Below are 27,683 nucleotides of genomic sequence, written 5' to 3'. Positions count from 1 at the left end.
AAAACTTATTGCCATTCATTTGCGTTACTTCAGATTTACCATTATTAACATTTTTAATGGCATGAGCAAAGTTAAATCATATATATTTCCCCTCATAGAGAGTTCTATTTGATGGTGGTAGTCATCGGCACTTACAAATGTATGACCAGGTTCGAAATAATAGAACTCAATATATTCCGCACTATTTTCTTGAATATCAATAAAAAGACTTGTCTAAAATTATCAACCAACCAAAAGTCATTTTTGATAAATTTATACCTGAAGTTGTTTGGTCGGACCTGGTACATAGTCATCGTGTGAAGAAGAAACTTTTCTATTGTTCGTTGTATCCCCTCGGTTTTGAACTAATTCAGGTGTTTTAAGGTTTTCATTATTCAAATTCAAATTCAAATAATGATTATTTCTTTAAATTATTTGCCACACGCTTTATCCTTGTAGTTTGTACAGGTTCTTCCGCCGCAACTACAATTATAGGAAATATTTCACGTATCATATCTTCTTTGTAAATAATGTTCTCCTAAGAATATTTACTTGGAAATACCGGAATTTCAAAGCTATAAGATGATTATTGCATTTGAAAATTTGATTCAATTTCTTTTCGGGTCTCGGGTGATTTAGAAGGGATTTGGCTTGCCGATGTATTATTTTTTCCATTTTCTAATTTACTGTTTTGAATGTAAAGTTGCACCATCCTTTTCCAGGGCATTTTACGAGAGCACAGTGTGGCACTTTTGTGAGGAGCGAGCGACAAAGTACTTTGCCGCTCATTATTATTATTAGTTATTATAATCATTCACTTACCTGTCAATTATTTACTAAACTATTGTCAATTCTTTCACTTCAGAATGCACCAAAATAACAACTATAGTGTAAAAACAAAGTGACACACGTAAAAATTGCATCAACTTACTATGCAAAATCACCGTAACTTTGTATTTTAGCTTATTTTTACGTTAAAAGCATGGTAGATTGAAAGGCCGAATAAAGTAAAATATTTCATTTTTGTTAGTTATACGGGGGTTTGGCTTATGACGGCAGTATACCCAAAAAAATATTTTTATGTAAAAGCAGAAGCATAGGTTAATTAGAAACTTAAAACAATATTCGTTAAAAAATTGTCTCACTAATATTTCATTTATATGCCCAATTTTTACGTTTTAAAATACGAAAAAGGACCATAGAGTTTTAAGTTGGTATTAGTGTCAGGTTATGTTTAGACGAGGATGATGACGCGTGACGCCATTACGATGTTATGGTACAATTTTTTGTTTTTAAGAGACGTTTACGTTATTTACTCGTCTCCAAGACTACCGACTATACATTAAACATTACCCATACAATAACGAATAGTTCCTTTTTTAACAACAGCTTTAAGGTTTGTAAGAAATGTCTTTTTTAATATGCCCTCGCATAAACGCTCACGCCAATGTGGAGGAATTGTTTCGATTTCACGTGTTTTTTGTATTACTTCTACCTTTACTTATTTTTGGTGAGAATAGCGACTTTTTGAAAGTCAAGTGGTAAAATTTGGATATTTCTTGGCGGTTTAAATTCCATTTCATTGTAGATTTCCAAGAAACCCTCAAAAGCGTTTATGATTTTCAAGAAATTGTTTCTATAACTATATCTGTTGAATTCCTTGCGGTATATTTTATTTTTGTCTAACTTATCAATTACACACATTATTCAAACGTTGTTTTTCCTATTTTTTCTCGCCATGATTTTCCTTATTTTGATCAGGCTAATCTCATTTCTTACAATACGATGAAGTAGCATAGCAACCTGACATACTATTAATTACACCAAAACTGTTACCAATTTTATAAAGATAAATTTTAGTCTCTTTCTCTTTCAAAAAATATATTACAGTGTGAAAATTTTCAACGTAAATAAATTTAATATGAATATCGAGTAATCCCTCCGTGTTTTAGTGTAAAACCATATTCGATATACTTTAGTTTCTGGCATAATTTTTTTGTTAAATCATACCCAAATATCCTTCCATTTTTTGTACTCATTCGTTTGCTAAAATATTGGTTTTGTGAAAAGTAAGAGCTGTTAATATAAGACTTGGACAACTTAAATTGTCCTTGGTTTTTATTTGGGTCCTCTCTGTCCTCTGATAATATTGACAACTTGAATATGAATAGTAATTTTATCTATTTCGACACTTTGATTGGAAGATTAAATATTTTCTATAAAGTTCATTATCATCATTAGGTTTCTGCTGGTAGATATGCTGAGACAGTCAATTTTATATTCTCAAAGAAGCATTAATTATGGGAAACCCACTTAGTCCACTACTTGCTGAAAATTTCATGTGGAAAATATCCTGGGAGGAAAAGATTTCTTTGGTGATATAGATACGTATCTTTGCTTATTTCACTGGAACGGAAAGACAACTGCAGTCCTTTTTATATCATATATATGTCTTGACATTGGGCATATGTTCGTAGTAAATGTTAACTCTATACACAACCGTATAAAATTTATCATAGAATGGAAACTAACCCTGACACACGGACGCAGTAAGTCAGAATAACTCAAATCACCCTCACACACACAAAATGGCTGCCTTTTATTCTTCGATCCACAGACCACATAATATATCACTTTCCACAGAAATTTTTGAAAAAGAATTATATAAATATTATAAAACCAACAGCATTAAACAATGATTACGAACCCTCTTTGATAGATAAGATTATAACTAAAAAACAGTTTCAAATAACTCAGAACTCTATCCAATATTAAGTACCGATCCCAAAATTTATAAAAGTATAAAATACATAGGAGAACCTAGCAAGAAAATTTCGAAACATCTATATAAATTTGGTCTTAAGATGCTTTTAAAACTGAAAACACCAGTGGAAAATATTTTAAAAAGAATAAAACTAAATCACGAAAAACTCATAAGCACGGAGCCTACAAGCTGAAATGTGGATCATATGCCAAAATTTATATCGGACATACAGGTGGAACATTTAAGGAACGCATTAACGAATATAAAAGAGCATATAAAAATAAAAGTTCGGATTCTAACCATGGCATTCATTTAAATACAGAAATACACAAGTTTGGCGATAATTTTGATATTTTATATAATGAAACAAAAAGCAAAAAACTAAATTTGTTGGAAACTATGGAGATTAATAAAATGAGATATTCGAATCTATCACTTAATAATAATAATAATAATTTTATTCACGTATTGATATACAATGAAAAAGACTTGGTTCGGATATACAAAATAACATATTTCGTGCCTCCGTTTTTAAACCTATCCTAAGAAGAAGGTAGCAACGCTAGGCAGGAAAAATACACATAAAAAAATAAATACGATCTGTGCAAATAGAGGGACTTACACTTTGGAAATAGTTTACAGTAGACATTAGTTAAATATTGCTATTGTTTAGCAATTTAAAAGACTGATCCAATACATTATATGTTTTAGATATGTAAAGGATCTTTCAAAAATTCCAGAGGTGTGACATCGAGGGGTGAGCAGGCCTTTAAAGCTTAAATTTAAATTGTGAACGTCTGTGTGAAAGCCGATTTTTTTGAAAAGATAACGTGGAGACTTCAATCTTATAGTTTTGTTATAAAGATTACATTTATGAAGATATCGTCGATTTTTCATATTAAGCCATCGGACTTCCATCAGTTTATGACTAACAGGCCTGCCGCGTTGAATCCCAAAAATGAATCTTAGACAGTATTTTTGGATTTTTTGAATCCGTTCTGAGGCAGCCGCTGTCAGGCATGGGCCATAGACCACATCACAGTGGTTGAAAGAAGATAAAACTATCGAATCACACAGGACCTTTTTTTATTGATTTAAAATATTTTTAGAACCATATAAGCATTTTAAGTGAGCAATGGATTTTTTAATAGATTGTGCAACGTGCAACATTAGCCCAAGGTTTTTTGCCTCCGTTTTCAGAGGAATGCACACATTCGATATTTTTATTTCAACTAGTTGCGATAATCCATCAACATCCACGGACCTACCAAAGAACATTGCTTGGATTTAGATGGAGTGAATGTTCTAGGGACACCCTGTTAGTGATTTCTAGATCATTATTTATGATTTGATAGCTTTCCAAAGTTTTATCTCGCGAAAATGAGTAATAAAGTTGTGTATCATCTGCATACATTTGGGTTTTGCAATTCTGTATAAAGCTAGGAAACGCGGACGTATATATACAGTATAAAATTGGCCCCAGAATGGAGCCTTGAGGCATCCCAGATATTATAGCACGGCAGTCTGATTGCTGTCCATTTACACCACTTTTTGTGTAGTAACTAGGTCCCCATAAATTCGACAGCACCCTCATCAAGCCCTATGGATTTTAGAATAGTTAGCAAAGTATGGTGATTCAAAGTATCAAATGCCTTAGAGTAATCCAATCCAAATGACCAAGATGGTACATTTGGCTTCGTCAATTGTGCGGAATAAATTATCAGTGACGTTTAGGAGAGCAGTTGCACCACTGTGACCCTTCCTGAAGCCAGACTGAGTTTCAGGAAGAATACGATTTTTAATAAATTGGTTAAGGCTTTCGCGGCCCGATACGATTTTTCTCCAAATGATCGAAAAATTGCGTTTTAATAACATTTTCCCGAATTTTGGAAATTACAGACAAAATGTTAATAGGGCATAATTCACTATAACTTGTGGGACTTTGTTTTAGAAAGAGGCACAATATATGATATCTTCCACGCGGAAGGAAAAACTGAATTATTGATACAAAAATTAACGATGTGGCAGATATATTTAAGAATAAATGGACAACAAAAGATTAGAAAGTTCACATGTAAACCATCTGCTCCGACTGCTCTGGACTTAATGTTGCATAAAAATTTCGACACATCAGTCTCTGTGATAGGACAAAATTTCTGCTTCGAACCAGTCAAGCCAATTGGGTTATGATAATATTCCGATATTATATTAATGAAGTACTTATTGATATCATTAACCTTACGGAGTTGAGGTAGAATATTTGATTTTTCCTTTGTGCTAATAATATTAAGATTTTTTAAAGATTTCCACACTTTTTTCGAGCTACAATTTAACACATGTAGCATATAGGCCTTTTTTCCTTTTTAATTGTCATACTTGTAAAATTTCTGAGACTTTTGTATTGTGTTAATATTATCATTGGAAAAGGTTAACTTATCGTCAATATTATCAATATCATATATGTTTCGCCACGGAAGCGACTGTAATTGGTCATACAAGAGAGTGAGATTAACATTCTTTAGATCCCTAAATGTACGGGGTGGAGCTTGCAGATGCTGTGATTGTAAAGTTAACTCAGCAAAAACGAGTTCGTGATCCGATATATCAATCGACACTGCACCGTTCCCACAACGGAGCAGTGTTCTGAAAGAATTATATGATCAATTAGTGTGAGTGTTGTATTAGAAATACGCGTAGGCACGTCAATAACTTGAACCAAACCGAAAATCTCCAAAATACTGTTGTTTGCTGAAACGACGGGGTTGTTTGGATTGAAAAGATCTAAATTAAAATCTCCAATACAGATCAGTTTATCTGTTTGTGGTAAGACATCGATTAATATATTCTCAAATTCATTAAGAAATGTGATTGAATGAAATTTAGGAGGTTTAAAAACACAGCCGATAGAGATAATTTCCTTATTGACTTTAGTTTTAAGCCATAAACATTCTAAAGTATCATAATATGCTAGTGTTTCGCAAGGAATGTTTGTTTTTATGTAAACTGCCACGCCTATCCACCAACCTATCAGTTCTATACATTTTGCAATTTTCTATATGCACTAAATCACTAAATATATGCGGTTTAAGGCATGTCTCACTGATACTAATCATTTCATAATTTTCGCCCCTAATGTAATCTTTAAATTTATTGAAATGTGCCGTAAATGATCCGATATTTATATGACAAATTGTAAAATTACCTGCTGCGCTTGGCATAACTTATAACTAAGTCGATAACGTAAATATCGCACTAACTAAAAGATAAAATTAAAAAAAAGACTAGGTCAAAAGCTAAATTACCCCCAATACATAACGACATCCTAAGTTTAAAGCAGCAAATTTCAATTCATATTATGTGCTTAAGTACTAATGGTAACGCTGTTATCTAATCGAAGGATTCAAGTTTGTTAGTGCAACAACTTTCATACAGTCCACTATTAAGTTCGCTATCCTTGCACGAACAAAATGGTGACCAATGACAAATTGGATTTAAATGCGTAGCCGTTGTTAAATTTAAATTTATAACCCTACACCGGTAATTAAGAATCTATTACCACAGCTGTCACAAAATAATAAATAACTGTGAAAATCTGAATATTTCTTGTTCTAATTTAATTTAACCTTTTTGAAAGTTAATTTTTTACTTTACATCTTTTGTAATGTGATGAACCATTGTTTCTTAAAGTGGTCTTGATTTTAAATATGGCTTCATCCAAACAATTATTTTCTTCGTTATAATCAAACGTCACAATTGTGTTTCTCAATCTCAAACGTTTTATTTGTTCAAGCTTTTATTTTGAAATAGTTATTGACTATAAAACATGTACATTTTGCAAACGTTTTTGACTATGAGAAAATTGTGGGAGCTCGGAAATATTCGAAGTGGCTCGGTTTCGTGGGAAAGGAAACTGACGTGGTAAAGTGGCGCTTCCTGCACGCTAGATCGGTGGGTAACTAGGTATTTTACCGACGGGAGTAGAAAAATATATTAAATGTCTTATGATTGGGTATAAGTTCGTTTTTTTTTACTTTCAAATGTAACACAAAATTTAAGATAAGAAAAACAAGATTTTCTTATTAACTTTTCTTTCAACTATTTCTCAATTTCTACCCAACCCTTCAATTTATTTCCCAGTTCGTTTCTTTTGCAATAATGATTTGAATTTAACTCTAAATCCACGATTTTTTTCAAAAAAAAAAAAAATCACACTTCGCACCAAGATAAATTGTGACATAAAGCCGCCGACGAGGGGGAGTAAAAAGAAGGACGGTAATCGTAATGGAGAATAAATGGGTCAGAAATTGATCATGAGTGATGTGTAATGTAATATTTACACTAGTGATCAAACTCCATTTGTTCCGATCTGTAATGTGCTTCATTGGCATTAATATAAGGAATTTGATCGCTGTTACTGGTAATAGTGCAGATAGTAACTAAAACTACGACGTAATTTTTGATTTGGAGTAATTATATTGGAATTCGTCATTTTTATTTAATGCCCAGTGATTCTTAAGTTATAAAATGAAAGTGCTCTTCTATGGAATTAGTGATAAGAATGTTAATAAGAATCTATTGAGACGTCATGAACGTAATTAATACTGATTTTAAGAAAGGAATTTTAGTGTAGTCAGAAATTAACTCTCATTTTTCTCGTAGGTATTGGACTGTAAAAACAATCAAAAGGAGAAGTAAAAATGGAGGTCTGAATTAACTTTGTGCCAAGAACAAACAACCTCAACTAGGGGGAGCTTATCTAAAAGCTCTTTTCATGAACTTAATTTTGACGTTTGCTGTTTTACGAAATATCTGACAAGACTTTCAAGCCGCTGTCACCATTTATTGACCATTATATCCTCAAATATTTTGAAATATCGCTTAGCTCAGTTGAAATTACGTTCCTGTGAATAAATAGTTCTTCTTCAAATTCCTCTTTAAGTCCTAAGCATGTCAGGAATATGTCGTACCATTTCTTCCTTCGAAAATTCTTCTGAATGTCGACGGAACGGCTAGAAGGTCTTATGTCGATCGATTTTTCAGTCGTACGGTCATAAGTGTTATCCAAAACCGCCAAGTGCAGATCCAAGGCGTTTTGAAAGGAGCCCTTGACAAAACTTTCTAAAATTTTCTGATTCGTTAAACATTCGTTTATAATTTGCAGCGTTGTGGCACATAATCTTCGAGTTCTCTTCGCAACATTTGACGCTCCCTCGTTGTCGTTTAAATAATCACATATTTTGAAAACTTGATCGGCTTTTACCATTTGCTGCATAATATGTTCATCGCAGCAAGTTGGAAACGCAGCTTTGCCGATCATTTTTAGATTTTGCGTTTCCTCCGAAATTCCGCACATACTGTTATTTCCGTTCTCCATTTTGTTCCTAAAAAAAGGGTATATACCAGGCATATTTATGCAACTTGTCTAAATTGCATTAATACTTGCAGTCGCTGAAATGCTTTTCGAAAACATAGATTTCTATCGCACATTTCTCTATGTTCGCATCCTCGATACAAAATTGCCTATAGATCCTGTTTGCATTATACTTTCCCCAATACATCGATTCAAAAAATGGCAGCGTATTTACTGCAGTTTCGGTTACCGAATATATATCTTTGACGCTAACTATGTAACCATTTTTCTACAAATTACCAGCTATATCGATTGATGTGAACAGGATATTAGCAAAAATATACACCAAAAGTGTATATTTTTGTCCTGGATATGACACAAAATGGCAGAACGTAATCAAAAATTTTAAAAAATATGTAATACACTATTTTATTGTTCCAGTAAATGTCCTATCGTTATAAAAAGTTTATTTAGGAATGAAATTGTTCTTGCCACTCCCTTTATTTAATTGGAAAGACCATTTTATTTAAATATAAAAATATACACTGGAGATCTTTGTGTATTTTTTCTCTTCTATTGAACACCAATTCAATTTGGGATTAGTATTATCGTTGATGAAAAAGCAGTGTATTCAGATTTGATCGTCACCTTTTTTTAAATCAAACATTTTTGAAATCTGCTCTAAATTTTCCTATCTTTTGCGCCTCAGCCTTAACAAAGACAATTTGTTGTATACATCGCCCAGTTTCTTTGTGCTAGAATGCCAAATTTTAATTTAAAACCTTTAAGGATTTGAAAATCATGGAACTGGCATTTATCGTACTGATTGAACCGTTTCTTTTAAAGCTCAAGTTAATTAAGAAGTAAAAAAATAAAACATATACGTTGTTCAACTACAACTGCTACAATTTCACGGTATAAGGATAGTGACTTATATCAAGTTGCTTCAAAATGTAATGCTAATGTACAAACAATTATAATTATTTAGACTATTTTAGTGTGTTTGTGTACTTTTTTAACAGCCTCTCCGACCAAAAGTAGGTCCATATTTTTGAAAATACCCATTATAATACAGATATAAAGCAACAAACAGGTGATTGATTGATTCGTGAGATTTTATTATTATTAAAACATTGCATAGGTCAGCCATTTTGTGTTAGATATAAGTACTTTCCTCAATATTAAGTTCAGGTTCCTCCTCTTTTCTGTCATCGGTAGTAACTTTGACACTTTGCTGGATTGTTTCATTAGTTTGATTCATTTCAGTAATCGGCAGTGGTGTGTTATAAGCGTTCTCAATAGCGTTAGGTTCTTCAGAGTTTGGTTTATTATTTGCTTTTTCTAAATTCTTAAATTGCGTCGCATTTTCTGGATTGGCACGAATGGTGACATTTTGCGATGAATTTTTATCGTCTGCGGATTTTTGAAGATCATGCTTATTTTTGCATGTTGTTACTGTAATTGTTATGGGTTCCTTTCCGCGTTTTCTGCCGCAGACACAAATTCTGTTTGACATTGGCGCAAATGACACTCGCAATATTTTGATTGGTAGAATAATAATTAGTTGATAATTCGGTAATTCCCACACAGCTACTAGAGATATACTGGAACTTATAAAGCAACTATGAAAATAATGTTGAGTTCAAGTCAACATGCGCGTGCGCAAGATTTAAAATCTCGTTTTTAACCAATGACACCTGGTATTGCAAATTCTGGCTTTCCAACAACAAGATCGTGCGGCATTGAAGAATAAACATGTCCCCTGATAAATCGTCAATAAGATTGGATGGGGCATTTTTACGGTAGTAATTTCTCCAAATATCTCCAAATCAGATAAAAAGAAGTTAAGGCATGGAAAACCTTGCTGAAAAAATCCTGTCATTTCTTGAAAGGGCAAAGTATTGAAAGAAGAAATTATACAACTTTGTGAGTGGGAATCCTATATAAACCACCTTTGGATCTTTTAAATCAACTTGTACCTAAAGCAACACTTACCCCGTGTATGCCCCTTACACTTTTGACCGCAAACACAAATTTTCCAATGAGGGGCTTTTTTGACAAAAAAAAAAACGGCAAAAATGCAAACAACCAAGGCACATAATAAATAAAGTAAATCAATTTCCCAGAAAATTTACGACGACGTTAAATATTAAATTTTATCGTTGAATTCGAATAATTTAATGCTATTATATAAAATTATTCCATATTTTACACATATCTTACATTTCCACTTACTTACGACTTACTTTTTTGTGAAGCGCCTAAATATTTTCAGAGTGTACTCTTTTTAAGCCTCTATCTTGGAGCACATACTATTTGACACTACTACATTACTCAATCGTTGATTTCAAAATACAGGGTGTCAAGGTTCCTTTTTAAATCGGTTGAAAGTTTGGGAGTTTTATTTGTAGTAATAAGTAGGATCCTGTCCTTTACTCTCATATAAATTAAAACGAAACTTAAGATATAAACCAGCTGAAGATTTTCGATATTAAGTATTATAACAATTTATTTACGCAACAAGCATATAACATATAATATCCATGGACGGCCATTTCACAGCACAGCAAGTAGCGTTTTAAAGTATGCCCAAAAATGTATGGAACACGAAGAAGATGGATTCAAACATTGAATGTAAAGTTCAAAAATAATTGAAAGAAAGAAATGCCACCACTTGCCGCACATAAATGCCTATACTTTCAATTATATGAAAAATCTGTATTGACGTCTAAAGATATTAAAATAATTGATAGACGAATAACAATAACAAATATTTACCAAGGTCCTGGCAGCCGCACCACAAACGAAAGCTACTTGTTTTTTGATAATGGTAAAGCGCAATAAAAGCAAATTCTTAACATAATGCAATACAAATGCAATATAAAAACTAAAAAATTCCTCCAGTAAAACAAAAATTTGGAGTAAATTTTCCTCCTGCTTCTACGCAACATCCATGCCTATCAACCGCCGCTTAAACTTAAAAGCAAGATTAAAAGCGCGCAGGAGCAACTTCCGCCACGAATTACGCTTCTACTCACAACCCATACAATCGAGAGTATAGAAAAATAATAATACCAAGAACATCTGTGATCTGTGAAACAAGAAGAAGAAAACAAAGTAACCATAATATTTGTTTTGATAGAATTAAAATTAAAGTCTTACTTTATAAGCAGATTAAAAGAATAAAGAACAATGGGATTCTTAACAGTTTTGAAAAAAATGAAACAAAAAGAGAAAGAAATGAGAATTTTAATACTGTATCCTTAATTCAATTCGAGTATTGGGAAATTACTTTTCTTCTTTCAATTTTTTCTCATCACTATTCCTTGACTATATTTCTAGGGGTTTAGACAATGCAGGAAAGACTACGATTCTTAAAAGATTTAATGGTGAACCCATTGACACAATTTCACCAACATTAGGGTTTAATATCAAAACTTTGGAACATAGAAGGTACCTGTAAAATTCTTAAAGATATTGGTTACAATTTTACCTGGGAGCAACTGATTTGTTTTAGCTTTAAACTAAATATGTGGGATGTCGGGGGCCAAAAATCATTAAGATCTTATTGGAGGAACTATTTCGAATGCACAGATGGTCTGATATGGGTTGTTGACAGTGCAGACAAACGACGATTAGAGGACTGCAGGAAAGAACTGCATGTACTACTTCAAGAGGAGGTGTGCTAAATTTATAATAATATTTGTTATTTTAAGTGATTGCTTTTTGCAATCAAATTATATTTGCAGACATTTCTATTACATTAGAGTAATATTTGGTTTTAGAGATTAGCTGGTGCAACCTTACTTGTTTTTGCAAACAAACAGGACTTGCCTGGGGCCTGCAGTATGGATGAACTTAAAGAGGTAATATTAGTAAAACAAGTGATATTGATGTTCATTTGTGTACTGGTTTGATTTTTGTTTCTAAAAAAACTCAAAAATATAGTTGCTTAATGTACTGTTTAACTTTTATTTTAGATTCTTGAATTGGAAAAAATTAAAACTCATCATTGGAAGATTGTTTCTTGTAGTGCAGTTACTAGTGAAAACTTGTTAGCAGGTATTGATTGGCTCATTAATGATATCGCGGCTAGAATTTTTACTTTGGATTAAAATATTTTCAATTTTTTTTTCATGCATCTTAAAAATTATTGACTCTGTGATTTGAAAATGTTTCCATATTTATTTTTAATAAAGTCTTAAATCAAAAATTGTGCTTACTGCATTGGGGGGAAGTATAGGAAGGAAAATCAAATTTTATGAAAATATATTCTCAAAAATAAGTATTTGCAATACAACTCGGACACTAACTAATGACTATCCATAAACTGAATTTCTGAGAGTACCAAGATGTTGTTCGGTAAAGGCTTGGGTTGAGGAGACAGCAATGTGATAGTTTGCCTTTCGAGGTCGACATTTGACCTACAAAAAAAGTTATGCATAAATTGGTGCAATATATAAAGGTAATTATGACTTTCTTACACACATACAAAACCAGCTACGTGAGACAATATAATATCATCTTCCTCTTTTTCTGCGAAGCTTACACCCAATATGTGATGCAGTATCCCGGGATTAGGTGTAATTGGAACAACTTTTGTTAAATGATCCTCGGCCTTCATACCTAAAGGTAGACAGGAATCTGGTAATGCAGGTGCCCCAATTTTAAAAATTTTTATTTCTGAAAACTTTACATCAAATGAATGAGGGTATAGAGAATTTTTTGGAGTTCCATAGAAGTATTCCCTTATTCTTTGATCCCTAGCTTCAGTTCTTACATGTTTTGAACGTTCCACAACCTAAAATTAAGCAACCGGTCAACCAATTAGATAAGTATTGATTGGACAACTACTCACGCCACCACTTTTTTGGAGAAAAACTATTTTCACATAATTTGGCATATCCCTTACTAATTCATTATATAAACGTTCTTGATCTAAAACCATTATAAGGTCTACTTCAAAACACTTGCCTGACTGCAGTATCTGCTTGTAACCCTCACCCTTGATCCATCCACAAGTATTAATTATAACTCCAGATTGCCGGGCTAAGATAATTTTAAAGTTAAATCCTCAAGCACACACTAAATTACATTTGTATATAGGTAATATATTACATACTTTTTTTATTAACCTCTAGCCTTTCTTTTACAATCATTGCCAATTGTTCTGTAATCATTTTGAACAATTTGGAATTATGCCCTGGACTTTTATGTCCAAAATTATAAACCAAAGGTGCTTCCTGTGAAAAACCTTCATCAATACCTGCTGGCCTTTCTATCACCAAGGCACCTAAACATAAAATACATTATAAAAACTGTAGAAAAAGCTGTTAACTAAGAAAACATGCATGGTATAACGTACATTCATAATTTTAGATACAGTGGTTAGTTGCACCCTTGTAAATATTACCTTTGGAAGGTCTTAAACCACTCAATCTGCTTTACCAATAAAACAAAAACTACTCAATACTCAAAATACATATAATTAGGCTAGGATGCAATAAATGTTCATATAAAGCAGATTCACAGAATCACATGAAAAAAAAATTACCTACTGTCCCTGGAATAGAAATAGATCCTTGGCCAACATCCAGATCGACATAAATGGGCCTACGTCCCATCCTAACTGCATAGTTTAAAAGAATTCTACAAACTGTGGATTTGCCAACATCTCCAGGGCCTACGACCATCGCAATGGGTCCTCGTTTGTTATCTTTTTCTGCCTCAATTCTCATTAACTCCAAAGCTGCGTGACAATTTGAGTAAATCACCATTGGAGTTTCTTTAGCTGTATAAATTACATCAGTCTTTCCCTTCACCTCAATTGTACAACCTTGCCACGTATAGACAGCAACTTTAGCACCTGAAGTAAATTCGTAAGTTTTTCCCTTGACCAATTCCGTGCCGAAAACTTCAGCCAGACCACTCTTCAATGTAAGATAAACTTTTTCATTTTTTGATTCAACCTCAAAACGTAATTCATTATCTGAATCAAGTTTAAATTCTTGAAGAAGTGATTTTTTGTCTTGACCCATTATTTAAAAAAATTACGACGCGGACAATAAAAAATCATTCAATGCATCTTTAATAAAAATTAAAAATCGTCATCCAGTTACAAAAATACACCTTTCTTTCTTGTATTTACTTCACAATGTGGGAATTACTAGGGGCACTCGCCCATTGTGGATACACTGAGGGGGATTATATTTTATTGGTAACTAAACTAACATTGAACGCTGACATCTCTAAAATTTTTAGTATTTACATATACTTCAGACTGATAACAAAAACAAGCCTTCCCCTCATTTCCGCCGCAGACCATCCGGGTCCGTTCGAGTTCTATACCGATGTGAATCGCAGAATAAACCGATATATCCATCATAATTCTGGCCTATTCCAATTTATACCGAATACAAGGTATTCAAGGTACATTTAGCTAAGGGCGTCCGCCCTTATCGACCGTTTTTCACTTTTACTTTATATTTTAGGTCTGACATAATCGCGGTTTACAAGATATTGAGCAGACACAGAAGAATATATAGTGAGTGAGTCTCGTAAGTAAGTTGCTAATGTATATGTTGGTCACTTCATGGGAAGTAACAGTCAAATTTCCTGAATTCCATTTCAGTTAAAAGAAATGAATGATTCTTATTACTCACCTTTCATTCTTATGTAATAAAATATTTAGCAAAACGGCCACCGGCTGGAGGACGAATAAACTTGAATCAATTTGTCGAATGATCCTGATAATCATGGCCATAGCAAATTTGTCAACACAACCGTAAACGGAATTTCCGAATAAACAACACTATAACTTAGAATTTAAAAGCCGATTTTATATTTACAAAAAATCCATCATGTCCAGAAAATCAAGTCAATTTGCGAACAAATTGGAAGAAAGTTTCAATTACAGCAAAGTTGTTTTGTTATTTGTACTGGCTGGAACATTACGGTACATTTTAATGACTTCTAAATATCAAACGGTAATATCCAATCATATTGAAGTTTCAACGCCTCTATCATCATGGAAAAGGGTCTCCGAAGGTATTCTTCTTCTGTCAAAAAATATCAATCCATATGAAGGAGATCTACTTCATGAAACGCCTCTGTCACTTTGGTTTTATAAGATTGCTTTGGACTTATTAAAAGACATTAAGTACATGTTTATTATTGCTGATTTGTGCACAGGATTGTTTCTGTATGTATCAGCTAGAAGGTTTCTGATTTATTTGAAAAAAGAACACAAGGATACCAACAAATTTGCTAAAGATATTGAATACTGTTTACTTACAGATGATGAATATCGTAAAATACCTTTGTATGTTTTAATGGCTGTGTTGTTTAACCCATTTACATTGATTGGCTGTATTGGATATTCAACCATTCAAATTCACAATTTTTTCCTCTCAATATTTTTATGTAGTTTGGTTTATGGAGAGTTAATATTAGGACCTGCAGCATTAGCAATTTGTACCTCAGTATCATTTTATCCTTTCATTTTGATAGTACCATATTGTATTTCTTTTATTACTGTTCACAAACATAAAATCAAAGCATCTTTGGTTTTGCTGTTTTATGTTGTATTTTTAGCTTTGATCACCATGTGTAATTCCAATTGGGGTACAGATTATAGTTTTGTTAAAAATGTCTATGGCTGTATTTTAACTGTTCCAGATTTGCAGCCGAATATTGGTTTGTTTTGGTATTTTTTTACTGAAATGTTTGACCACTTTCGTGATTTATTTATATACTCATTTCAAATCAATGCTACCATTTTATACTTAGTTCCCTTATCTTTAAAATTCCGTAATCAACCATTTTTATTAGTAGTTTCATTGTTGTTTTTAATATCCATATTTAAATCATATCCTTGTGTTAGTGATTTAGGATTTGTTTTAAGTGTGTTACCAAACTTTTTGCACTTATTCCCATTTTGCCAGCAAGGATTTTTGGTTGGTGTTATTTTCTTGATTACAACAACGTTAGCTCCGATTCTCTGGTACCTCTGGATATATTGCAATTCTGCCAATGCAAATTTTTACTTTGGAGTTACTTTAGCTTTTGCCATTGCTCAGATTTTTTTAATTACCGATATTCTATTTGCTCAGATAAAGCGGGAATTTACACTTAACAATGGAAAGGAAAGAAAAATTGATGGCGACGAAGCCATTTTGAGTCTGGAATAGTTAAAATTTTCATTTGTGATAATTTTTTAATATGCATAAGTTTTGTACCTTTGTTAATGTAAGTAATAAATAATTTAATTAGACCACTCTGTTATTAATTATAGTAACTTTTAAATTGCTGTTTGAAAAAAGAGCCCACAGAAATAAACATTACTAGAGTTAATTTCCTGGGGTAACAAAAAGTGCTAAAAACAATGTTTATATTAAATGAAAAGAACTTCATAAACGAAATAATTTATTTGCTTTTTAATTACCGATATTGTATTTGCTCAGATAAAGCGGGAATTTACACTTAATAATGGAAAGGAAAGACAAATTGATGGCGACAAGCCACTTTGAGTCTGGAATAGTTAAAATTTTCATTTGTGATAATTTTTTAATATGCATAAGTTTTATACCTTTGTTAATGTAAGTAATAAATAATTTAATTAGACCACACTGTTATTAATTATAGTAATTTTTAAATTGCTGTTTGAAAAAACAGCCGAAAGAAATGAACATTACTAGAGTTAATTTCTTGGGGTAACCAAAAGTGCTAAAAACAATGTTTATATATAAAGACCTTCATAAACAAAATAATTTATTTGTTTACAGAAATTAACATAAAGGGAATCCAATCCAGCTAGTTTACAAGTAAGGATGACATTCAATTTAAATAATGAGATACAAATTTGTACAAATTTATAACTGCAAAACTCCAATTTTATTCTATTAATTTCTTTGCTTTGAAGTATCTTCTTAAATATAGTACTTGCCATGTCGCGAGGCCGAGTAGACAACACATCGAGAACACAGAGAAATATAGTACTCTACTGTTTGTTGATTCTGAAAACAAAATAAATTATGTCACATTTACACTTTAACTCCACTTAGCAATTGAATAATAATAAAACCAAAGTGACAGAGGCGTTTCATGAAGTAGATCTCCTTCATATGGATTGATATTTTTCGACAGAAGGTGACCCTTTTCCATGATGATAAAGTGGTTGAAACTTCAACTGATAATAATAAATTCATACACCAAAGTTTTTCAGTTTATATACTTTATGAACCAACTTGGTGAAGTAGTAATTTACATTCAGCTGCTGTCCGCATTACCATTAGTGTCCCTCATTTCCTCTTCTCGTTTTCTCATAAATGCAAAGTCCTGGACTATGGCATTTGATAAATCTTCTAATCGCTTTAATTCTAATTCAATTGGTTTAAGTTGTGCTGCCTCCATTAACTGTAAATAATTGGATTATTGGCATTTCTATTCTTATGCTCCCTGGCTGAAAAATGTTATCTTACCGAATCATAATTTTTTGTTTCAATGCCATGCTTTGTAATTAATGAAACCATATGTGCCATTCCCCTTTGATCTAAAAATCACATACACAATCACAAATCTTATATACGGCACTTAATCTGTCACTTACGCTGAGGCACTCGTGATATAAAACAAATTTCGTACATATCGTAACTCTCAGTTGTAAATGAAAATTTTCCTTTTGAAATATCTGCTCTCTGGGCGAGTATGTGACCCTTAGAATCAGTAACCTAAAAAAACAAATGAATGCCTTGAATTATTACTAGTATTGGTACGATCTTACAATATAATCTACAATTTGTCCAGGAATTTCTGAAACATCGAATTCGCCAATAACAGGAATATTTCCCTGCAATTCTTCTCTTAAACACTTCCGCGCATTTGGTTCGAGATGCCACATTATGGAATTCGCGCTTAAAAATAACGTAATGAAAATGAGAAAGCTACTCCTAATATTCATTTTCCAATAATTTTGTCTATTTGGCTAAAAATACGGCAAAAACTTCATGACACGAAATCACACACGAACATAGCCACGCTTAAAATCATAGAATACTAAGGTTAGTTTCGAAGGAAATGAAGAAGATATGACACTGCTTTTCTAAACAGAGAGCATTGGATGAAATTCACATTTCTCAGAGAAAAGTGACCGAATGAAATGGCAATTTGCTCAATAGTTTAAAGAAATAACAGAGAATGACTGAGAATAAGCACGGTTGTCGGATTGAAAGGTAAATTCCCGAATATTCGAATACGTCACTGTTTTCCCTCATTCAATTTGAATTTTGAAGCAATTTATCACTTGTTTTAAACCATTAAAAAAAAGCGATTTGGAGCGAATAACTGCCTTTGTCACAGGCAGCAAATAACTGCCTTTGTCACAGGGTCTGTAGCTATTGCAAATTAACAAAATAAATCGCATGGTTAAAAATGGAAAACAAATTAGTTAAAAAATATGCCCACGAAACAAAAAATGTTTTACTGCAAACGCTTACAGCATTATCAGAAGAAACGCAAAATGTGCAAGTAAATAAATGTGATAGCGAACAATTATTACACAGAAATACAGAATCGTTTAGATGTTTAACGCAGCATCTTTTGTCAAGCAGCTCTCTCGCAAAGAACAGACTGTTTTTATTCCCGCCTTTACAAGATCCAGGAATTAGCGTGGCATTTAATTTCATCGGTAAGTGAAGGCGTTTGTACTGCTTGATACCAATGTGCATATTAGTTAAACACGGTCTATGATAAAATAGTATTTTAAACATTTTTTGTCCTACATTATTTCTTTCAATAATCATTGCAGAGCCTGTCATTAAAAATGACCAGATAGGAGTAGAAAAATATCTTCAAATTTGTGAAGAGTTGAAATGTGTTTCATTATCAGCGGTAACTAAGGCATTAGAAACAGATACTCTGGACTTAAAAGTAAGTAAACTTTTGCAGAAACAAAATTGGTAAACTGACTAAATAGGTATAGAGTAATTTGGTGAGTTTTAATTAATTCGATTTCGCCATTTTTACAAATTCATTCATCGATTTTATTTTTTAGTTTTACGGATTAACGTTAAAACAATTAAAATCCGTAACTGAAACGTTGAAGGTGAATTCCCATGTGACCAATTTAATATTAGAAGAAAATTTGCTTATGCCTGAGATGGTGTCAATGATTGGAGAACTCATGATAGAAAATACAACTTTAAACTATCTTTCCTTACAGAAATGCAATATAGGAAAATCTGGTAAATAAACGCATAATGGGGGGATTACAAAAATCATGAAATTTCTTGGTCAAAAGGAGAATTTGAGAATTATATTTTTGCGGACATCAACGTCCCGTTGTAGAGGTCTTAAGAGCCACAGATTTGGTCGATATGTTATGAAAAAACTATATAAGCAGCAAACATTTGAAAATTTGGAATGTTGGTTGGCCGATTCTGGCTGAAATTTCAAGATGGCGGCACATCCGGATATGCTTATTTTTAATGAAACACCCTGTATATTATTGCTTTTTTGTATTGTGCGGTAAATTCTACACATATATAAGGAATAATATCCTATACCTTAATATCACCGTTTTTGAGATATTTATTTTTTTACCCCGTCGAAAACGGTCGGTTGTGCAAATTTAGTTAGTGATTTCGACAAAACCTAATACAGGTTGATGACAAAATAACCATTAAAATGAATTTGAAACATGACCTATTTTTAACAAAAAAATGATGAGCGTCTCAGAAACGGTGAAATTTAAGTATAGGATATTAAACATAAAATATATCTACAATTTTCCGGGGAATCCAAAAAGCAATAATACATAGAGCGTTTCGTTTAAAATAAGAAAGTTGATGCCGCCATCTTCAAAATATTTACAGTGTTCTCATAAGAGATCGACCAAGTTCCTGGTGGGACACCGTATTTCGGTAATTTAAAAAAATCAAATTTCTTACAGGTGCTGAAAAGTTGGGAGAGGTTTTGTCCAGCCTACAGTCTTTACGGTCGCTAAATTTAAGTTTCAACGATATAGGGGACGAGGGACTTTTAATGCTTCAAGATGGATTATGCAGTAACTCGTCATTAAAAACATTAGACCTTAGTCACAACAACCTTACAGAGGATTCCTCTGAAGCATTGTCGAAAATTATAATCAACAACAAAAGCATAGTTGATCTTAATTTATCGTGGAATGGATATTTTGAAGCAACAGGTGAAAATAACATCGATCTTATATTGTCTAGTTCACGGGCAATGTTGCGGTCAAAATTCAAAAAATTTCGTTTTTAAAATATGGAGTGTTATATATGTTGCTCCAAAAGTGCTAAATTTATTTAACTTAATTGTGTTTTTGTTGAAACGTATATACATGCATGGTGTCCCACAACTGCCATAGCTTACAAGCATTTAAAATTTTAAAGACTGTTTAAAAGACACCAACAAATATTCACCAAAATTCTATCTTGAAATTGAAATTGAAGTGTCAAACAATTTGAATTCCTGGCGTCATTGATACCCTTTTGGGTGAACCCTTTGATTTCTCAATATCCAGCGACTAAATTCAAATCTTGGAACGAAGTCGGCAGGTTTTAAAGATTGTACAGCTAACAAGGCATTCTACGAGTGTGAAATCGTCGATTATATTCATCAATTGCCTCTCGTCCGTTTCCATTACTAAATCGATAATCAAAGTGAAAAAGTAAACATTGTACTCTGAAGAGTATTTTAATGTAACATACGAAAATAAACACGCCAAATTAAATAATATTGACATTCTTGTTAACCAAACGGATAACAATTATATTTTTCTACTTGCGTCTGTAAAATACCTAATTACACACCGATCTAGCGTGCGGGAAGCGTCACTTTACGACGTCCGTTTCGTTTCCCACGAATCCGGACCACTTCGGACATTTCCGGGACTTTACCGCACGGGTTTGGGAGCAATCGGATGTTTTCGGAGATATTTCCCACGCTTTGAATTTTGACGTTTGTCAATTCTGACGGCCATATCAGTGTTGTTTTGCGAAAATGTACCCAAAAACTAACGGTCGTAGAAAAAGTATAGTATGCAACACAACACGTTCGGTAACCACTCGCTCCGCTCGTGTCAAATAAACTCGTGGGTCAAATGCCGTATTAACGCACTTGTTACATAATCTACTATTAATTGACGTTTACTGTCTCAATAGATAAGTTTCACAGCCACCTGGACTTTTTAATAATATTATTAACAGCCGAACGTAATATTGAAGCAACCAATTCAATAAAGCGGTTGGAATAGCAATCCGTTCATTTGAAATTTTTAACTTGAAATCACCCCAGCAACACACCCCGAAACTGTGGCAGTCATGTCGTTGGACACCCTGTATATAACCAAAACTACTCAAATAGGTATTTGATTTTAATAGCATTTGTTATATCCATATAGCTATTAGATAATACAGTGGCCGTACTATGGTAAAAGTTGATGCGCAGCAGGCGGCATCGATTTTTTCGTAGAGAAGCGAATCATTTTCCGCGCATGCCTCTACGATTCACCCACTAACCTGCACTTTGCGCCATTTTTGTTCTAAACAGCGATTTCCAAACACTTTACTCATTGTTCCCGAAGATTTCACTAGATCTAGGCATATTTTGAGAAAATACTGCGGTAAAAATGCAGCATGAAAACTTATTGGTTACAAGCGACATTTTAAATCTCGCGCACGCGCATGTTGAACGAACCTTCTTAAAAAAAACATAGTTGCTTCATAAGTTCCTGCACTATCGCCATAGACAGAGCTTCTATATCTCTAGTAGCTATATACCCAAAGCTTAACGCCATGAATTGTCATCAAATCAATAATGGTGAGCATTTACATACCTCTCCAAGTCTTCTCGATTTTGGGACCTGCGCATTCTAAGTATACGTTTTGATATAGTTTCTGATGATGTTTAAAAATAATTTAAAAAACCGCCATCCCAATAATTTTAGTTATTAATTAAGTCAGGGGTTTTTCAATACAAACGCAATAAAAGTTTGATCCTTGGAGGGTGTCCTAAAAATTGCCTATTGACTTCTGAGGCTTGTACTTAAAGTTATTATATATAAAGTTATAAACTATATGCCCCGTCACCATCCTGGTCCAACTAGTAGAAAAATTCTCGACATGATATTGATCAATATAAAGAGGGGATCCACATTAGAAATGATTGAGTTCACCACTGCAGAGAAACAAGAAATTGAGCCGATGGTAGAAAAGGACATGTATAAATATCTTGGAATGTCACAATCCAGAAGAGTGGAACACGCAGTTATAAAGGAAACACCAATGGAAAAATTTGACTCCAGACTTGATAGTATAAGCGAATCTGACTTTGACAGTAAGAATATCATAAAGGCAATACCTGCCTTGACCTACTCGTTTGGAGCACAGAAAACCACCCGCGTACAATATATTAGCGGCCTTCGTAACATGCGAAATAATCTTGTCATCTTAATAGTGCCGAACATCAGGAATAGGAAATGGTCCAGGACAAGGTAATCGATACCAGAAACTGCCAGAGGCACGTCATTGGAAATACCCAAATAACAGATGGTTGTTGTAGAAAATGCCATGAAAAGCCTGAGATCATCCAGCACATAGTGGGAGCATGCAGCAAACTCTCACATACTGACTTTCTTCACCGTCACAACCAAGTAGCAAACATAATCCACCAAAAATTGGCAAACAGCAACAATCTTCTAGCAGAAGGGGTGCCGTACTACAAATATTCCCTGAAACAGTATTGGAATCTGCAGATGTCAAACTATATTACGACCATACAAAAGTAACCGATAGAACTGTGCATTCCAACGTACCGGATATCACTTTTCTAGATAAGAAAAAGAAAACAACATTTATTATAGACATAGCTGCCCCTAATGTACACAATGGGAATCTCAACCACAGGAATCATACCTTTAGGCCTACACGAAAACGTTAAAACCGTTGGATTGAATCCAAATAATGTAGAAAGCCGTCATTATGAGCACCACACGAATCACCCGTAAATTTCTAGAGGGGTGAAAATGTTTTGGCTTAGGCCCGTATTTCCCGCCATTACACCAGTTTTGCAGAAGCTGAGAATGAAGAAATAATAATAATGCAGAATGACTGATGCAAAAATTCTTGATGATGACAGAAATATAATACCCACTATTAGACAGAATTTTGATGGAGCTTGGACAATATTTGAAATTGTTTGTTAGCGAAGGAAAAGAGCAAACAAATATTTTATATCTTGATGAAATGTAAATTAATGAAAGTGGATTATATAAAGTGACTTTTACTTAATGAACATAGATTTAACAAGATTACTTTCGCAATCTCGTCGCTGCGCGAGACGACTGCTCCGCGCTACGCAGTCTACAAAGCCGCTCCGCGGCTTTGTATTTCAGAAAAACCGCTTCGCGGCTTCTTGTCCTAAGAGAAAGCATTGTTTTTCTATCGTGCTCCTGCGGACCACTATGGAACTTTCGCAAAATGTAATTTTATTATGTTTGTACCCTGTATAAAGGGTCGTTCATTTCCAGCCGAGTTTCAATATCGTGGCAAACTTTGTTAAATATAAAACTTTTTACGAGTAATTGCGATTTGTAGCACTTGATTTGATCGAAACGTAGGACACAATATTAAATAATTGCTTTGTTTTCAGCATTCCTCAAAACTCACACAAACAACCTTCAAAATCCAAATATTACGAATTAATGCTCTGAAGATGGCTTCCTGCTAAAACGAAACGTCGGACGCAATTTTAAATCATTGCATCGTCTTCAGCGCATCTCAAAACCTCCGGAATCACCTTCAAATTCCAATTATTACGTATTAATACTCTGAAGATGGCTTCCTGCTAAAACGAAACATCGGACACAATTTTAAATCATTGCATCGTCTTTAGCGCACCTCAAAACCCCCGGAACCACCTTCCAATTTCAATTGTTACAAATTAATGCTCTGAAGATGGCTTCCTGCTAAAACGAAACGCCGGACGCAATTTTAAATTATTGCATCATCTTCAGCGCACCTCAAAACCCCGAAATCACTTTGAAATTCGAATTATTACGAATTAATGCTCTGAAGATGGCTTCCAGCTGAAACGAAACCTCGGACACAATTTTAAATCATTGCATCGTCTTCAGCGCATCTCAAAACCCCCGGAATTTCCTTAAAGATCTGAAATTATTTTACGCTTCGATACCGTCGTAATGACAACGGTTATTCCAACGAAATTCTATAACGTAATGAGTCTTCGACGACATACAGAGAACAGAGCTTACTGTTTATAGTCAAACGCATAGACCAATAGGATTAAAGCTTAAGAAAATGGCATGTATAATCGCTGAACCAATCAAAATAAAGGATACAAGTAAATCTCTTAGCCAACTCCTGAATTAGTAACATTATTCTCAGAATATTTACATTTCTAGGGTTTTGTAAAATACTTACTCCAAGAGGGTTGAAATTTTTTTCAAGATAGAGGTCAATAAGGTCTATTCGCAGATACTATAAAATCCCGCCCAGCCCCCCCATTTTTAGTTAATATTTTCGATTTATAGATTTGATGATCGTCATAATTTTCCTTAAAAATTTAGATTTTTAATTTTTTAACATACTTACGTGGCTCCGAGAAGGTTGAACTTTTTATCGAAGATGGAGGTTAATGAGGTCTATTCACAGATACCGTAAAGTTCCCCCAGCCCCCTCCATTTAAGTATCATTAATTATTTTTTTAAAATTTGCATCTTCACACATAAACTGCTCCCGACGGCAAACGGTGTAACTTGTGGGAATCATTTTGGTATCATTAAATAGAGGAATGACCAAAGTATTTAACGTATAAATTTCAATTTCTCAAAATTATAAATAAATAAGATATAAAACGTTCAAAATTGATCATTGATTTTTAAGCTGATTTTTCCATTTAAAATGAGATTTTAAGATTATTTCTCAACATATATTGGTCCGGGAGGGTTGAAATTTTTACGGAAGATGCACATCAATTGAGGTCTATCCGTACATACTATAATGCCCTCCCCCCCTAATCCTCCATTTCGGTTAATATTTTCAATTTATTATTTTCATGTTTATCATATTTTTCCTTAAAAATTTTAGATTTTTAATTTTTTAAAATATCTACATTTCTCCGAGAAGATTGAAATTTTAATTGAAGTTAGAGGTCAATAAGGCCTATTCGCCAATACCATAAAATCTGCCTCCAGTCCCCTCCATCATTAGTTAATATTCTCAGTCTATAATTGTCATGGATATCATGATGCTCCTCAAAAATTATCTTTTTCATTTTTTTAAAATACCTACATTGCTTCGAAAACATTGAAATTTTTTCCGAACATAAAGGTCAATGAAGTCTATCCATAAAAATTATAAAGTTCTCCCTACCTCCTACCATTTAGTTGTAAGTAATATAATTTTCTAAAAAATTGCAGTCTCCGACAAAAATCGTTCCCGACATAAACCCGTATAACTTGTGTAAGATCTTTTGAAATCATTAAATAGAAAAAAGATTAAAGTATATAACGAATAAATTTTAAATTCTTAGAATTATAAATAACCGAAATATAAAACATTTTATCAAAAAATCTTTTTTTGTCAGTATTTCGTCCTCCGGAAGGACTAAGGAATTAATAATTAAACAACCGACTATTTTTTTTTAATACCCCCCCGACTCAGTATCTTCGAGCGAAATTTCAGCCGGATTGGTTAGTTTTGGTTACCAATAGATTTTATATGGGCTCAAGTGAAAGTATTTGTTGCTAGAAGAAAGCACCATATGACCTTTATTAATCTGTAATAAATTTTATGTTATGAATATTGTTTAACAATATTCATGTAATGAGTGTCCGTCCATACTATACAATTTATTAAGCAACGTTTGTACAATTGTATAATGACAAAACAATTCTAAGAATTATTATAAATAAATAAATATAAATCCACCGTGAAATTTTATTTTTTAATTAATTATAATTAATATCAGGGAATAGAAAAGTGTTTGGTGCACTTGGCACTAGTGACCGGATCCAGACTTTAAACCTGGCTTGGAACGCAATATCTTCCAATGAATGTGTGAGGCCTATTGCACAGTACGTTAGAAATTCCAGAATTCTAGAGTTTCTAGATCTGAGCTATAACAGGTATAACGCAAATTTTTTCATTTCTTCATAATACTTCAACCCGTAATATGGTTTCGTAGAATGTCCGGATTATCATTGAGGACGATACGAAATGCGATACACCGAAATACCAGTTTGCGAGTTGTAAAATTGGGAAATAACATTTCTTCTCCTGAGGAAACGCATTTGTTACTCACGGCATTCGCTGGAAAAGTCGACCACCCTCTGATGTTGATGGATCTGGAGAATATGTCGATTCGGAAGGAGTCTAAAGCGGTAATAATAATAATAATACTTATTCCGCAGATCTTCAATATAATGTGATATGTAAATTATGGTCTCATTAAAATGATAAAAATGTGTCAATTTAACTCTTACTAAGAAATCTGAGATATTCCACGCTTGTACCAACTGCATATTCTTTAATTTCTACCATTCAAAAAAAAATAATAATCGAACGAAACTAATTTTACCATTCAGGTCTTAAATAGACTCAATGGAGCCGGAAAAGTCGTGAAAATTGGAAATATACTGAGTGATTATGACATTCGAGGGCCCAACGCGAACAAATTGATTTACGATAGATGCAGATATGTCTTAACGAAAGTAAAAAACCCTAAAGCAAAAAAGGATTTTGGGTAAGAATAATTTTAATGTGAGTGGTTTTGATTGGTGTTGGTGTACACCCACACCATCTGGTTTAATTAAATTTTTTAGTCATTTCATTTTATCCTTGCCTGACGGATCTCTCACGAAAGAAGAGTTCCAAAAAGAAATACAGCGGCAAAAGTTGCGCAAACTGGATAAAGACCTGATTGAAGCGTTAATGCAATTATTTACAGCAGATAAGAAAACAATAGATTGTGTGGAATTAGTCAACGATTACATGTCCTTTTATCCGCATACCACTTTGCCGCCTCCGAAACAAAAGCAAAAACGAGACCATAAAAAAAAGAGAAAGGCAAAAAGTAGGTTTTCATTTTTTTCTAATGAGGCAAATAGTATTTTTAGTATATTATTTTAAATACTTAAACGGAAATATTGACTTTAATAATTTAACAAATATAACTTTTATTTTATTTTTATTATTCAGAGGAATAAAACTTACGCTAAACGTTCTGACGGACAAATCCAAGGACAAGAACACAAGCCTGAAAAATCGGTATATATTTTCCAACTAAATATTCATGTTTTTGAATAAAATATTTGTTGACTATTATGGGTATATTCCAATTCACGACTCAAAGAAAACTCAATGCAGGTGCATGATCAACACAGGGAAGTTTCACCAATATTGTATGTAAAAAATTGGAAAACTTATAAAATCTGAACAAAAATTATCGAAACCCGGGGTGGTATCCAACAGTATCAAATTAAGTCTAGTTTTGGACTGAAAAATAAAAGGTTAGACATGATTCCAAACACTTTAAGTGAAAACATTCAGG

At 33.1% G+C, this 27,683-nt stretch overlaps 6 protein-coding genes across 10 annotated transcripts; 3 read left to right on the top strand and 3 right to left on the bottom strand.

The window, feature by feature from the left end:
• Positions 1-7,574: 7,574 nt before the first annotated feature.
• LOC132708256 (uncharacterized) lies at positions 7,575-8,361 on the bottom strand. 2 transcript variants are annotated; one of them, XM_060680452.1, is made up of 3 exons: positions 8,183-8,361; positions 7,711-8,124; positions 7,575-7,660 (listed from the first exon to the last, which is right to left on the bottom strand). In XM_060680452.1, coding segments are annotated over exons 1-3 (534 nt in total). In that variant the 5' UTR covers positions 8,302-8,361; the 3' UTR covers positions 7,575-7,659. The 2 variants fall into 2 exon arrangements, with proteins under 2 accessions (XP_060536435.1, XP_060536434.1); XM_060680451.1 differs by having other exon boundaries at positions 7,575-8,124.
• A 2,833-nt stretch (positions 8,362-11,194) lies between these two features.
• Positions 11,195-12,299, top strand: LOC132702870 (ADP-ribosylation factor-like protein 2). The gene is made up of 5 exons (XM_060671713.1): positions 11,195-11,350; positions 11,436-11,546; positions 11,611-11,773; positions 11,879-11,959; positions 12,074-12,299. Exons 1-5 carry the CDS (start codon positions 11,286-11,288, stop codon positions 12,206-12,208), a joined length of 555 nt encoding a protein of 184 aa, XP_060527696.1. The 5' UTR covers positions 11,195-11,285; the 3' UTR covers positions 12,209-12,299.
• An 82-nt stretch (positions 12,300-12,381) lies between these two features.
• LOC132701527 (protein CLP1 homolog) lies at positions 12,382-14,256 on the bottom strand. Of its 2 annotated transcripts, XM_060669555.1 has the most exons (6): positions 13,648-14,254; positions 13,216-13,386; positions 13,098-13,142; positions 12,952-13,031; positions 12,578-12,894; positions 12,382-12,517 (listed from the first exon to the last, which is right to left on the bottom strand). In XM_060669555.1, the coding sequence occupies exons 1-6, from the start codon at positions 14,129-14,131 to the stop codon at positions 12,406-12,408; spliced, it is 1,209 nt and encodes a 402-aa protein (XP_060525538.1). In that variant the 5' UTR covers positions 14,132-14,254; the 3' UTR covers positions 12,382-12,405. The 2 variants fall into 2 exon arrangements, with proteins under 2 accessions (XP_060525538.1, XP_060525529.1); XM_060669546.1 differs by having other exon boundaries at positions 12,952-13,142; positions 13,648-14,256.
• A 668-nt stretch (positions 14,257-14,924) lies between these two features.
• Positions 14,925-16,365, top strand: LOC132702540 (phosphatidylinositol glycan anchor biosynthesis class U protein). The gene is made up of 2 exons (XM_060671231.1): positions 14,925-15,048; positions 15,102-16,365. Exon 2 carries the CDS (start codon positions 15,257-15,259, stop codon positions 16,280-16,282), a length of 1,026 nt encoding a protein of 341 aa, XP_060527214.1. The 5' UTR covers positions 14,925-15,048; positions 15,102-15,256; the 3' UTR covers positions 16,283-16,365.
• Positions 16,366-16,849: 484 nt separating this feature from the next.
• Positions 16,850-18,154, bottom strand: LOC132699075 (transmembrane emp24 domain-containing protein bai). The gene is made up of 5 exons (XM_060665548.1): positions 17,875-18,154; positions 17,701-17,821; positions 17,573-17,643; positions 17,381-17,507; positions 16,850-17,107 (listed from the first exon to the last, which is right to left on the bottom strand). The coding sequence occupies exons 1-5, from the start codon at positions 18,049-18,051 to the stop codon at positions 16,986-16,988; spliced, it is 618 nt and encodes a 205-aa protein (XP_060521531.1). The 5' UTR covers positions 18,052-18,154; the 3' UTR covers positions 16,850-16,985.
• An 88-nt stretch (positions 18,155-18,242) lies between these two features.
• Positions 18,243-27,659, top strand: LOC132699030 (leucine-rich repeat-containing protein 74A-like). 3 transcript variants are annotated; one of them, XM_060665502.1, is made up of 9 exons: positions 18,243-18,322; positions 18,701-18,777; positions 18,898-19,019; positions 19,144-19,333; positions 20,041-20,295; positions 26,103-26,259; positions 26,319-26,514; positions 26,719-26,876; positions 26,956-27,659. In XM_060665502.1, exons 1-9 carry the CDS (start codon positions 18,288-18,290, stop codon positions 27,260-27,262), a joined length of 1,497 nt encoding a protein of 498 aa, XP_060521485.1. In that variant the 5' UTR covers positions 18,243-18,287; the 3' UTR covers positions 27,263-27,659. The 3 variants fall into 3 exon arrangements, with proteins under 3 accessions (XP_060521485.1, XP_060521475.1, XP_060521467.1); XM_060665492.1 differs by lacking the exon at positions 18,243-18,322 and having other exon boundaries at positions 18,399-18,777; positions 26,956-27,206; positions 27,332-27,659; XM_060665484.1 differs by lacking the exon at positions 18,243-18,322 and having other exon boundaries at positions 18,399-18,777.
• The last annotated feature ends 24 nt before the right edge of the window (positions 27,660-27,683 follow it).

The sequence above is a fragment of the Cylas formicarius genome, unplaced genomic scaffold (genome assembly GCF_029955315.1).
Source record: "Cylas formicarius isolate icCylForm1 unplaced genomic scaffold, icCylForm1.1 PGA_scaffold_10__41_contigs__length_53128322, whole genome shotgun sequence".
Taxonomy (NCBI): domain Eukaryota; kingdom Metazoa; phylum Arthropoda; class Insecta; order Coleoptera; family Brentidae; genus Cylas; species Cylas formicarius.
The sequence above is the reverse complement of the archived record's forward strand: the minus strand, read 5'-3'. Positions and strand labels throughout refer to the sequence as shown.

Coding starts and splice junctions, on each gene's coding strand:
- LOC132702870 (XM_060671713.1), top strand. CDS start 11,286: ATGGGATTCTTAACAGTTTTGAAAAAAATGAAACAAAAAGAGAAAGAA. Junction 11,351..11,435: donor GAAATGAGAATTTTAATACT/GTATCCTTAATT, acceptor CTATATTTCTAG/GGGTTTAGACAATGCAGGAA. Junction 11,960..12,073: donor GTATGGATGAACTTAAAGAG/GTAATATTAGTA, acceptor CTTTTATTTTAG/ATTCTTGAATTGGAAAAAAT.
- LOC132708256 (XM_060680451.1), bottom strand. CDS start 8,301: ATGTATTGGGGAAAGTATAATGCAAACAGGATCTATAGGCAATTTTGT. Junction 8,125..8,182: donor AAGCATTTCAGCGACTGCAA/GTATTAATGCAA, acceptor CCCTTTTTTTAG/GAACAAAATGGAGAACGGAA.
- LOC132702540 (XM_060671231.1), top strand. CDS start 15,257: ATGTTTATTATTGCTGATTTGTGCACAGGATTGTTTCTGTATGTATCA.
- LOC132699030 (XM_060665484.1), top strand. CDS start 18,522: ATGGAAAACAAATTAGTTAAAAAATATGCCCACGAAACAAAAAATGTT. Junction 18,778..18,897: donor CGTGGCATTTAATTTCATCG/GTAAGTGAAGGC, acceptor TAATCATTGCAG/AGCCTGTCATTAAAAATGAC. Junction 20,296..26,102: donor TGGATATTTTGAAGCAACAG/GTGAAAATAACA, acceptor AATTAATATCAG/GGAATAGAAAAGTGTTTGGT.
- LOC132701527 (XM_060669546.1), bottom strand. CDS start 14,131: ATGGGTCAAGACAAAAAATCACTTCTTCAAGAATTTAAACTTGATTCA. Junction 13,387..13,647: donor TTCTATTCCAGGGACAGTAG/GTAATTTTTTTT, acceptor TTTTATGTTTAG/GTGCCTTGGTGATAGAAAGG. Junction 13,143..13,215: donor GCTAGAGGTTAATAAAAAAA/GTATGTAATATA, acceptor AAATTATCTTAG/CCCGGCAATCTGGAGTTATA.
- LOC132699075 (XM_060665548.1), bottom strand. CDS start 18,051: ATGAATATTAGGAGTAGCTTTCTCATTTTCATTACGTTATTTTTAAGC. Junction 17,644..17,700: donor TATATCACGAGTGCCTCAGC/GTAAGTGACAGA, acceptor TGTGATTTTTAG/ATCAAAGGGGAATGGCACAT. Junction 17,508..17,572: donor AAACAAAAAATTATGATTCG/GTAAGATAACAT, acceptor AATTATTTACAG/TTAATGGAGGCAGCACAACT.